The sequence below is a fragment of the Bidens hawaiensis genome, unplaced genomic scaffold, assembly GCF_021521415.1.
Source record: "Bidens hawaiensis isolate Kalapana, Puna unplaced genomic scaffold, B.hawaiensis_p1.1 tig00000326_1, whole genome shotgun sequence".
In the NCBI taxonomy this organism is placed as follows: Eukaryota; Viridiplantae; Streptophyta; class Magnoliopsida; order Asterales; family Asteraceae; genus Bidens; species Bidens hawaiensis.
Window position 1 is genome coordinate 3,847,720 of NW_027491025.1, and position 13,338 is coordinate 3,861,057.

A 13,338-nucleotide genomic window follows, 5' to 3' on the forward strand; every position below is an offset into this window, starting at 1 on the left:
TACCAAACATGGAAGGGCAGGAACATGTCCCCTGCACCCTAAGGATGGGCGGATGAAGGACCAACGCAAAAAGAAGAAGCCCAAGATGGTCCCCTTGTTGCACCCAGTAAAAGCCCCAATATGAGTATCCCCCACATATAAACGGGCAGGGCGGGCATATAAAAATTGGACCCATGGGAATATGGATGGACATATGCAGCTAACTTCCCTGAGAAGGGTCGTCCGATCCACCTCGTTGAAGGCATTAGAAAAATCAACAGTGAGCATAGCCAGGGACCCGTCAGAATGAAACGCGCTCAAAAATCTGTTAGCACTATGCAATACTGATCCTGCCCCATTAGGGATCCCAACCCCGAATTGGAAATCCCCTAGATAAGCAGCCACTTTTTCCCTATTTTACGCATAGCGACTTTCGACACCAATCTTCTCCAAATGGCCCCCACTGCGATGGGTCTAATTCCATTGTTAGGCTTCAACAGGGGGGTCAACGGTGCCGAAGCAATGAACTCCGCTAAAACTTTAGGACAAAGCCCCCCCCCCCCCCCAAGCCACAAGTTGACAACATTAGTGATGGCCTTTAAGAGTCCGAATGCGGTTGGAGACCCCTGGCCACAGAAAGCTCTATAATATGTTGGGCCCGCAAACCATCCCTCCCACAAGATGTACCTTTCGGGAAGGTTTTAATACATTCCAGCACATAATCACCGTCCACCTGCAAGGCTGGTTCCGATGGCACGACGGGGGGTCTACCATAGGATGTTTATCTATCAATGCTCTCAATGTATCTCCCCCAGCTGGCGCGACCCTGGATGAACACAGGACTTTGATCGCCACTGTGTAATGGCCATCCGCTACCTTCCGGAGGCACTGCTTAATATTGCCCCCTCCCTCTTCTTTATGTTGGCAATCCCACATCATAGGAAGTTCAAGGAGCGGTAACACCAACTCTTCTAAACATGCCCTATCTTTCCAAACAGCCAAAGCCCGCATAATGGAGCACATTGAAGCGATTTCCTGTTACCGGACCTTCGTTCCTTCCTAGCAGCCGGTTTGACAACACGTAACGTGTAGCGAGGCAACAACAAAAGTTTAACCCAAGCCTCAATAGACCCCGGGGCATCCACCACTCTACGGAGCCCCACTAACAAAGCCTGGGCAAAAGCCATGCGACACGTGGGCGGGATACCCTTGACAGTAACAATAGGAACAGCGAGGATGCGCTCAAGGAGAGCAACATCTACCACAAACGACTCCGACAGACCACTCTCAAGTTCCACATGCGAATCACGGGGTTGAGGGATCCCCACAATAAAATCAAAGTCGCCTCCTGCACGTGGGGTGCATTAAACCACTTCTTTTCTGTGCAGACAAGGCCTATTCAAGGCATGCAGGGCCATGCATTCCCCGCATAACCAGTTCTTAAGCAAGCGCAAGGTTTCGACAACGTCATTGTAGAGTTCCAAGTCTGAAGCAAGACGCACCTTTAACTGATCTCTCCTTTCCTTTACATTGAAATCATCCCGCTGGAAATGCATGAGTAACCTACAGTACCTCTTGTATCCCGGGATACCATCTTTGCAAAAATGAAAATTTTTAAAGGGGCACCGCCAAATCCCCGTGCCCGAGCTCCCGACTCTCCACCACAGGCCCTCATAAATCACTTAAGAAATTAAAAACTTTTTTTTTGTTTTTGGAAACAAAAGAAATTAAAATAAAATTTGGTGTTGGCATTTAATCAAACACCTGGCGTGCATTATTAGCGAAACCTCCAAACTAATGTCATTCAAAACAAATCGCCCAGAAATTGAAATGCTAGAAGACCAAATAAGCAAAAACCAAGAATGGGTGATGACAGTGGCAAAATAAGGGTGGAGCAGTGAGGTGGAGATGGGGGGGGGGGGGTAACGGCAGTTAGGGCTGTAAACGAACCGGACGTCCGGGCGTCCGTTCGGCAAGAAGTTCGTTTATGTTCGTCCGTTTAATAAACGAACCGGACATGGACAGAAAAATTTCGTTCGGTAAGCTTAACGGACGAACACGGACAAGGGCCAAGTCCGTTCGATAGTGTTCGTGAACGTCCGGTAACGTTCGTCCGATTACGTCCGGTAATGTCCGTCAGGTATCGTTAGTGTTTATATCTATCCAGTATTGTAATTTAACTGCGGAATTTCTAGTTTTATTAATAACACTTTTATATTACTACATATGTTTGATGTCTCTTATATTATAGTGATTCACTTTATGTTAATATATTAAGTGTTAAGTATATTTGGATGTTATATGGTGTAATTCCTAATTTGTATGTGAAGTTGTTTAGATATATGCTTGGTGTTAGTATGTAACCGTTTATATTTGTCCATTAGTGTTCGCTGTCCATTAATGTTCACATGTTTGTTTGTCCATTAATGTCCATTAGTGACCGTTTGCCTATTATTGTCCGTTAACGTCCGTTTAAAATATTAACGGACGGACATGGACGGACACGAACAAACTCAATTTCTTAATGGACGGACATGGACATGAATTTTCGTTCGGTAGAGTGTTCGTGAACAGTCCGTTTGTCCGTCAAAAGCTTAACGGACGGATACAGACATGCTCTCGTCCGGTTCGGTCTGGTCTGTGCACACCTCTAACGGCAGTGGCGGTGGTGGGTGAGAGTCGGAGATGGAGAGGGAGGGTTACGGTGGAACTGTGAGGCGGAGATGGAGGTGGTGGGTAAACCACCTAACAAGTTTTTTTTTTTTTTTTTTTTATTAATAAACGTAATATTAATAACACTAATAATAATAACAGTGATAGTAATACATGTTTAGTTATTCACTCGTTAAGTTGAAGCTTAGTATGAAAACTCATCTTTTTTAGATTGTTCTCAGGTTTATTAGAAATACTTCATTTAGCTCAGTTAACACTTGAGACCATTAAAATCTATATATGAGCTAACTAGGAATAATATTTATTAAAAACCAACTCAAAAACAATTAAAAATGTAGAAAATACTTATTTTATTTATACATAATTTAGACCACATCATATATATATAAGTAGAAAATACTTATTGATTGATATGATCCAATGGCTATGATTTATTTTTAGTCTTCCTATGAAACTATTTCTTATTAATTTTGGTAGGGTTGTGAATGGAAGTAAAAATTTGGGTTTGGTTGGATTGTGTAGGTGGAAGGGAGAGAAATTAGTTTTTTAATAAAAAGTTGGATTTAGTTGGGTTATAAATGGGAGTAGTCTTGGTACAAGTGTACATAACGTTACTCTTCTAACATCCAAAACTGCCTCGCCCACCTCACTAATTCAACCAGGTCGGGTTTTTGTACTTTGTAGCAAAACCCGACCAAACCTTGACTACAAATAAGCACTGTTATCATTTCATGAGTATTTTTATCACAGCCATTTATGACTTTGTACATTTCAAAAGACGTTCAACATAGTCTAGCAGCAGCAACGGACTCCACAACAAAAAGTTTTGCATAAAATTATAAGATCTTTGCAAACCCGGACCTGAAATGGAATCAAAACCAATACATAAGAGTTAGATATAGATTATTGTTTAGATTATTGTTTGAAATCGAATATGAAAAGCACTAAGGTTTAAGACATATCATTAGACACAGGTTGTCCATAGAGATGCACAACATTCAATACTCGGGATACTTCCGGAATGTTTCATATGGTATTTACTAATTGCCTTGCGATTGTATTACTAATTGCTTGTGTTCGCTTAACTTGAACCAAACAAATGATCAAACACTAACTAAACGAACGGGGTTTTTTTGTTCGTGTTTGTTTGCTATGAAAATGAGCATGTCCGTGTTTGTTTATGTTCGTTTGTTAACTAACAAACGGACGGTTCATTAGCGTAAACAAATGACATAACTGAACATTAGATAAACAGACAAAACTGAGGTAAACAAGTTAAAAGTAATGTGAAGACAAATTACTGGGCCTGAAAATTTATTTAAAGTAGATCCAAGTTGTAATGGGCGAAAAAATTCGACAACCCCTCCCCAGGAGAGTTGGGCTTTTGGGGAAGGTGATTAGCAGAGTAAGTGTGATTGTGGGACCCACAAAAGATAATAAAAAAATAGAAACAATTAAAAAAACCTAATTTGGTAAATTTTTTTCATTTGACCTAGTTTGGTAAATAGTTTTTCCGTACTCCCCATTTTGGTAAAAAAAACTCCATAAATGAACGAATGAGACGTACTCATGTTCTTCCGTCTAACTAAAGGAACATTTTTGTTCATGTACGTTCCTTTATTAAAAAACCAAACATAAATGAACTTCCAGCCGGCCGGTTCACACACTGTTCACTGAACGTTCAGTACGCTTACGGAAAAAAGGATTTTTAAAACTATAAAAAATTGTACCTGGGTCATTTTGACTTCACATGAACCTCAATCATGTCATCATCTTCCATCTCAAGACTACCAGGAGTAGTTGATGGGTTGATTTTATCACCATCAAAACAAAACACTAAATTCTCTACCTTATTCTTCACTTTGTCAGCATACATCTTAAAAAGCCGCTCAAACCGATCATCCTTCAAAAAAAAATCATTAATCAATTATCAAACACAAAACCATTATGCAACACTCTAATATCAGTTTATACATTTGGAACAAAAAACCAACCATGTAAACTCGAAACTGCTTCAAACCCTCTTTGTCTTGAATAGATAGAACTATTTTTCGTCTTTCTGCGACGGGTTTTGAAGGCTTCTCAATAGGACTTTCACAATCCGAACTCGTTACATTCTTAAGATCTTTTTTAGCATTTTCTTCAACGGTTCGCATCAATTCTTTAGTTGATTCAGTAAATGATAACAACTCCTGCCTTTTCAGCCTATTTTCACAAAATAGAAAACAATAAACCAACAAATAAAAAAAAGATACATACATTATCAACACAGAAGCCAACACATCTAACTATATTATTATACCTTAACTCCTTAATAAGCGAATTTTCACATGGTTTCGTTTTTTTAACAGGAACCATAGGAGGCGATTCCAACCAATCCAAATCATCATTGTCTTCAACATCATTAATAACAACTTTTTCACGGCTCACTTGTACCTTATCAACCTATTGAATTTAAATATCATAAAGATTCAAAACACCATAAATGATGGATATTTGCTAAAGTATAACATGTAAGACAATATGCTAATTATAGATTTCAAGTTTCACATGTCTTCTTGCTTACTTATGTTTAATATTTTTCAAAGCAACTACTTTTTTGATACGTTTAAAATAAGCATAATGCTGTAAGCCTATAAGCGAGGCAACCATTCAGCGAACTATTCAGCGGTAAGTTCATTTATGTTCTTTCATTTAATAAATGAACGAACATGAACAAGAAATTTTGTTCGATTAACAAAGGCCATGTTCGTTCAACTAATGTGAAGAACTAAATGAACGTTCACTAACGTTCATGTTAGTTAATGTTTGTTATTAAATGTTTTTGTTACTTTTAGTGACTCATCATCATCATCGTACTCAGTATATCCCACCAATAGCAATGCTATGGTAGGGTCTGAGGAGGGTAAGATGTAGACAGCCTTACCTCTATCCCATAGGGATAGAGAGGCTGCTTCCGGTGAGACCCCCTGCTCGATAGTAGTTTTGCATCAAGCCTTGGACATAAGGCACATAGCACTCAATCATCGGGACACCGGCTGATCGGTGCATGTGCCCTTGTCTTTCGGCTATCAACGCCACCACATGATGCCTGATTAACCTTCCGCCACTTTTAACGTTATTTTCACGAGATTAGTAAAATAACGTCAAAATTAGTGCAATTTTACTTTTGCCCACCCGAGGGTTCACACATATATACATTATATGCGCGCACCGCAAGCAGGGCGTAAGGTTAATCAGGCATCATGTGGTGGCGTTGGGGAATTAGACAGAGCGATGGGGAATTAGACAGTGATGTGACCCACCGAGTTCAGGTAGGATGGTGTAGATGGAAAGCAGCCACAGGTATATTGTGCGCACCGCACACATCACAATTGAAGGGCAGGTGGTCCCGCAGGTATGCGCGCACCGCACACATCACAATTGAAGGGCAGGTGGTCCCGCAGGTAACGAAGTTCAAGTATTTAGGATCATTTGTACAGAGCGATGGGGAATTAGACAGTGATGTGACCCACCGAGTTCAGGTAGGATGGTGTAGATGGAAAGCAGCCACAGGTATATTGTGCGACAAGAGTTTCCCGACTAATCTAAAGGGAAAATTCTATAGGGTGGCAGTTAGACCTGCAATGCTATATGGAACAGATTGTTGGGCCATCAAGAAGGCACAAGGGCGGAAGATGGAGGTAGCAGAAATGAGAATGCTACGTTGGATGTGTGGGCACACAAGGCTAGACCGAATAAGAAACGTTGTGTTTCGCGAGAGATTAGGGGTGGCGAACATAGCAGACAAGATAAGAGAGTGGAGAGTGAGATGGTTTGGACATGTAAAGAGAAAACAGACGACGAATCCTATTAGATCCGTAGAAAACATTACTATAGAGGGGAGGAGGGGTAGAGGACGACCGAAATTGACTTGGGATGAGAAGATTAGGCATGATTTGATAGACCTAAACCTCTCCGAGGACATGGTTGAGGATAGGAATTCATGGAGAAGTAGAATTAAAGTTAAGGATTTTTAGAGAGAATTGAATACCTTAGGGCTTAGACTTAACTTATTTAGGTCACATACCATAATGGTATTTCCCTTACATATATTATTATTATTATTATTATTATTATTATTATTATTATTATTATTATTATTATTATTAGCTTTTATATAGCTGTTAAACTGTGACCTTATTATTAATATTATTATAATTAGTAGTAGTTTTTATATAACTGTTAAACTTTGATTTCCTTTATTTTGCTTCATACACATGTACTTTGAGCCGAGGGTCTCTCTGGAAGCCACCTCTTTATTCCTTTGGATAGAGGTACGGTGTGCCTACATCCCACCCTCCCCAGACCCTACCTATAGCTTTGCTGTCGGTGGGATTTTACTGGGTATGATTGATTGATTGATTGATTACTTTTAGTGACTTTCCTAATCTTATTATATAGACTTTCCTAATCTTATTATATTAGATTAGGAAAGTCACTAAACTATGAATGTTAAAAAAAAAGCCAACACAGACTTGATAGGCGGACCGAATCGTTGACACGTACCATTATCGGTTAGTAAATCACATAAATAAAACATTGTTTATGTTCATTTGTGTTGGTGAACAAGTTCAATTCTTTAATGAACGAACAAGAACAAGAAATTCCTCGTGAACCGCTGCCTTGTCCGATAGGGGCCCTTGTCCGGTTCAGTTGTTTATACCAAAAAAACTCCAACTTGATGCAGTTTTTTAATAGAAAAAACAAACCTATGTATGTATGTATGTATGTATAAAATTAGGGCTTACAGTAGAACCAGAGGGTTTCTTGCGTTTGTGAGGAATAATAGAATCATCATCATCATCTGTCAAATTATTCATAATCATCAACAACACAAAGCAATCAACAATAATAAATAATAATAATAATAATAATACCATCGTCAAGGCAAACGAGATCAAGAGGCTGAACACGAGTGTAATCAAACAAAGGTTCGAGTTCTTCCAGTGGTTCCGTCTATTTAAATCAAATCAAATCAATTATTATTATTATTATTATTATTATTATTATTATTATAATAAGTAAGACTGATATCAAATATAAGAAACAAAGAAAACAGAAATCCAACCATTGTTTATTTTGTTGAATTCAATCTCTGCTTTTTGAAAGCTTGAATTTTGACAAGCCCTCCCTTTGGGTTTTATCTTCCTCGGATGATCCGATTTCTATATGGGTCATGAAGCGTGCCTTATAAGCTGCCATATTTGAATTTAAGGGGATGTTTGGCCTAGATTTTATTTTTTAGCTTCTTCTTATATTTTTAAGTATCTTATAGTTTATTTTCTATTATTTGATAAGCTCTTTTTAAATATTTGGATTAGCTTATATTTTACAAGTTGATTATTTGTCTTAATAAGTTGTTAAATCCATAATTCTTTAATTTGTTTTAGTAATAAGTTGTTTCAATATTACTAATCCATCACCATTTGAAGTCAAATAAGTAATTTACTCCTTTAAACAAATAAGCTTCTTCAAATAAGCTAAAAAACCATCTTTAAATAAACTTCTTCAAATTAACTAAAAAAGCTAAACCAAACACCAAATTAAGCTTATCTTATAAAAAAACTAAAAAAGCTATAAGCTTTGCTAAAAAAGCTAGGCCAAACACCCCTTAAGTTTACATTTACACCTTTAAATTTTTATATACAACTAGTTTTGTACCTCTCAGTCTTGTGGTAGTGCATTAATATGTGTTCGATTGTTATAGGTTGAGTTTGTTATGGTACGGATACCAAAGTTAAAAAAAATGAATTTGTTAACGTACAAACAGATTCAATACTTGTACAACTTAAAATAAAAAAAATAATAATTAACATATTGGAAAATCAAATACGTTATCGACAATAACTTTTTATAAACATATTTTAAAAACAATATACAATACAAACACGAAACAAAATATAAATAAATTGATAGACGTTCAAAATAGTACGGAACTGATATACAATAAAAACAGTAGCAGAGCTAGTATAATTTATGATTACAAAAATAACATATTTGAAAAAACAACTTCAACTTCAACAACAACTACATATGTTTCTAAAACAGTTTCACCCCATCCTTACTAAAGCCATTGTGATTATAACAACACCTGTTACACCAATCAAACCACCTATTGTTACTTCAACGAGTGTTTCAATTCCTTGTACTTCGTTATTTCTAGAAAATACTAACTTTGATTCACTACAAGGACAATTCATGCCACCACATGTCATACCTACTAATGCTTTCAACATTCTTTAAAATGACTCAACAAGAACAAGCCAACCATTTGGTAAACGTGCTACATTTACAAGTTTTTCAAATGCATGCTGACAGGAAAAGGGTTGATAAAGTATATGTATGAGAAAGTTTGTTACTTAAGTTGATCATAATTCAAATAGATGACTATGATAAACTGATCGAGGAGGTTGATGAAGTACAAGCTGAAAACAAAGTGTTTAAAGAAAAAGTTGATTCTTAGTGAGAGAATATACTTAAATTGCAAGTTTCTTGTAGAGAAAATGAGTTGAGAAGGATCAGACATAATGATTAGGATGATGATCCTGAAGCAAATCAATGTGACAATCAACATTTTCAATCTGCTGATAGGGGGGGGGGGGGGGGCAATATGTTAAAGGCCATTGTGCAGAGCCGGCTATGGGGTATGGCGGGGTAGTCGACGACCACAGGCCCGACATCCTGCTAGGTCCGAAATTTTTTTTAAAAAAAATATATATATACTTTTATGAAAAAATATATGTATATTCAATGTTTCAATACAATTACATGACCAGTAGTTTGGTCTAGTGGTAATGGGTATGACATCTAACCAAAAAGTTATGGGTTCCAATCTTATTTGAGACATTTTTAAGCTTATTTTTATACTAAAAATTTTTACACAACTCAAATCATAATAAAGTAAGCCCATTTGGAATTAAATTGTTTAAACCCAAAAAAAATGTTCCTTTTATTAAAGGTCCAAAAAAATTCCGCCTTTGGCCAAAATTTATATTTGCATTCTTGGAGCCGGGCCTGCCATTGTACTATATGAAGCTAATACTGAAGATGTAGCCTCAATATCTCTATGGAAAATTCCAATTATATTATTTGCTAATAAGCAAGAGGTGATTCAACATTATGCATATGAGGATGAAATAGAGGAAGGAGAGATACTACAATCATTAACAAAAATAATGGATTGTTTTAATGTTTGGGATAAATAAAGATGAAGAAATTTTTGATGATGTTCCAGCTGCACAACCTGCATATGATGTTGAAACATATTAATTTTATTATAATTAGGTTGAAATTTTGAACTGCAGAGAACTACCCTAAGACGTATGTGAATACTAATAATAGTGAAATTCTTGTGTTCACTGAGAAGTTTGTTAATGAGGCTATGGAGAACTTAAAAGAAAAGAGAAAGAGAAAGAGGAAATAGAAGAAGTGAAAGTGGTTAATAGTCAATCAAGGCAGAAGCAACAACTATTTAATGACTGGAAACGTGTTTATCGAGATGCGTATGCAAAATACTATACCAAGTCTACAAGTCAAAATTCCCGCTACACCAATAGGAAATACATCAAGGGCGAAATCATTAGTTGGATGTATGATTCAGAGATGATGTGTTATGGTGTTAAAAGAGAATACGAGATTCGGTACTTCAGACTGCCACATGTCAAATGGTTGGGTATAAGTCTTGTATCTATTTGCTTTATTTTGTATATTTTTAATCAATTTATTATGCAAACTAGGATATTTCTTACATGCTTAAGTGTTTCAGGTATCATTAAATACTACTACGAGAATGTCTATTAATACCGGTCTAAAAAATGATTAAAAACGGTGTGGGGTCCAACCGTTGAATATAGTGTAGAGCATTATTTCATTTTGCACAATTATCCCAACTCGTTGTAAATAAAAAGGAAACTAGCGTTGTTTTCTAGACAAAACCATTAACAACGGGGTTTAACCTTAATTTTAAAACGATTAACATCTTCACATTAGATCCCGTTAATATATTCATTGCTTGCAACGCTCTAAAAATGATTTACGTCCAACCGTTGAATATAATGCAGAGCACCGTTTTTTTGAACAATTATCCCAACCCGTTGTAAATAAGAAGGAAACTAGCGTTGTTTTATAGACAAAACCTTTAACAATGAGTTTTAACATTTATTTCAAAACAGTTAGCATCTTCATAGTATATTCATTACTTGCAGCGGTTCTACAAGTACCCGTTCCAAAATTTAAAATGTTTTGCATATTAGAACAATTATAGAACTAAACCATTTTATAGTTTAAAATAGTAATGATTTATTATAAGTTGAATTGTTTTTAATAAGGTAGGTGCAACCATAACAAAATCATATAAATAAATAGAAGATAAATGCATGTATAATAAATGGTTTCAATAAGGTAGATGGTCCATCTGCCAACTAATAAGAATTAATATCGATTACCTAAGTTATGTGCAACCATAACAAAATCATATCAATAAATATGAGATCGATCACTTTGCAAATTTCAACTTGCAAACATCCTCCAATCTATCCGGCCACTTTCAAAATTCTCCAATAATATCATCATGCAAAATCATCCCTTCACCAAATTATGTATAACATCATGCTACGTCCTCTTCAAAATCCACCTCACTATATGTTCTTGAACTTTTGTTGGAATCGGTGTTCTCGGAAATATAATAACTTTTGAATGGCCTCTTATCTTATTCGATTTTTAGATCGATTCCAGGTAATGAGAAATGGAAGGCAATGTGTAGGCCAACTAGTCCTGTTCTCTTGGATCTCTAGTAGATTTGGATACAGGCTTTCAATGGTTTCCGAAGGTTTGACTTTAGGGGCTATTTGGCTAAGCTTTTGAAATTGCTTAAGCTTAGCCCAACACCTTCGAAGACTGATAACCATATAAACATTCAAAGTTTACAAACAAACATCTAGAACATAGTTTTCCAACATGAATGCCTAAACATTTGCATAACTAACAAAGTTATAACTATAACAAGCAAGAACACCATCAAATATCAACTTATAAATTCAACCATATTATTGAAAGAAAACCGCTTTACCAAAATCATGCATAGATAATATATCACATTAATAAGAGTTTTAACATTGTCTAGATAGCAAAAGTAATTAGCCCATAAGGCTTAATACAACTACAATCAAACTATAAATAATCTTACAAAACATGTTCAAGAACAAAGGAATGAAAACTAAGATCAAGCAAGGATTGAAGAATGGAATGATGGATCTTGAGGATGGTGGAAGCCTTTAAACTCTTAAGGAAGACATAAACAAATTTTCAAGAGTTGAGAGAGAATCATCAAGGCTCCACACACCATAATGAAATGAAAATGAGTGTTTATAAGCTTCTGGACAAAGTGCATGGTCATGCACAAAAGTGCATGGTCGTGGACCAAATTGGGTAAGTCAAACTTTCACTTCCGACCGCTCAGAATTGCAGGTTCCAAAAGGTGCACGGTTATGCACAAAAAGTGCATGGTCGTGCATTACCGGCACTAGCTAGTGCACTTTCAAAGTTGATCTGTCTGGTTCTTGGCATCAGATAGTGCACGGGCTCGTGCCCTCGGAAGTGCACGGTTCTGCACTAAAAGTGCATGATGGGGCAATTTCACTTTTGGCACGATAGCAGATGTGCACGGGTTCCAATAAAAGTGCACCATCAAACACATAAAGTGCATGATGGTGTAGTTTATCAGCATGGTCATGCACTATCTTATCATGGTCATACACTTGCTCAGCATGGTCATGCACTTTCTTGGCATGGTCATGCACTTTTGGCACAGTATCAGATGTGCACGGGTTCCAATAAAGGTGCACCATCATACCCATAAAGTGCATGATGGTGCAGTTTGGTCAGCATGGTCATACACTTCTTTAGCATGGTCATGCACTTTTGGCAGGTTCTTGATTTTTTTCTGAAAAACGCCATCTTTTCATCGTTTCTTTGTCGTGCGGGTGCCCGGACCTCCAAATTTATAAATAACTCAAATAAGTACTGTATACAACGAATTTGCATGGAGTTTTACCAAAATAAGAGGATAATTTGATGCTAAAAGGTGTACACTTTGTGTTATATCAAACATCCCCACACTTGAACTTTGCTTGTCCTCAAGCAAATGAAACAACTCCACAAAAACAAGAATAACCTGCAAGCAATAATCATTCAAAGGTTTTTAAATATTTACAAGTAAGCACTATTGATGTTTCCAAACAAGCCTATTAAAAATGAAGACATAGTCTAAAGAACATTACATTTGTTGCCATGACATTCCCACCTTGCAGACCTCACAATGTTCACACATACACTCGGCTATATTTAGTGATCATACATGTAATATTCTATGTTGAGAACACTCGATGCCAAGACGATGACCAAGCAAAGCATAGGCTTGTTTAAGGCTCAAATCTAACCCACATATACATAGCATAAAACACGAGTACTCGAGGGTTGTAATTTGGCTTAGGGTTAGGGTGAAGAATTTTTGGGGAAAAGTGGCTAAATGGCTAGAAAATCCGGAACTAAGCTAGCTATAAATAAAAACTAACTAAACTAAATGGTCTAAACGAACCTAGAGATAACGAACCAAAAATTGCTCTTTGAAATCAAACTTCATTAATA

General features: G+C 36.7%; 1 protein-coding gene across 2 annotated transcripts; it reads right to left on the bottom strand.

Annotated features, from left to right (window-relative positions):
• Window positions 1–3,489: 3,489 nt before the first annotated feature.
• Window positions 3,490–7,811, bottom strand: LOC143621464 (uncharacterized). Of its 2 annotated transcripts, none has more exons than XM_077092885.1 (7): window positions 7,763–7,811; window positions 7,572–7,650; window positions 7,443–7,498; window positions 4,955–5,097; window positions 4,647–4,857; window positions 4,383–4,555; window positions 3,490–3,513 (listed from the first exon to the last, which is right to left on the bottom strand). In XM_077092885.1, exons 1-6 carry the CDS (start codon window positions 7,763–7,765, stop codon window positions 4,388–4,390), a joined length of 660 nt encoding a protein of 219 aa, XP_076949000.1. In that variant the 5' UTR covers window positions 7,766–7,811; the 3' UTR covers window positions 3,490–3,513; window positions 4,383–4,387. The 2 variants fall into 2 exon arrangements, with proteins under 2 accessions (XP_076949000.1, XP_076949003.1); XM_077092888.1 differs by having other exon boundaries at window positions 7,443–7,495; window positions 7,763–7,780.
• Window positions 7,812–13,338: the final 5,527 nt, after the last annotated feature.

Coding starts and splice junctions, on each gene's coding strand:
- LOC143621464 (XM_077092885.1), bottom strand. Junction 5,098..7,442: donor AGAAACCCTCTGGTTCTACT/GTAAGCCCTAAT, acceptor TAAATTCAATAG/GTTGATAAGGTACAAGTGAG. Junction 4,858..4,954: donor TCGCTTATTAAGGAGTTAAG/GTATAATAATAT, acceptor TTGTGAAAATAG/GCTGAAAAGGCAGGAGTTGT.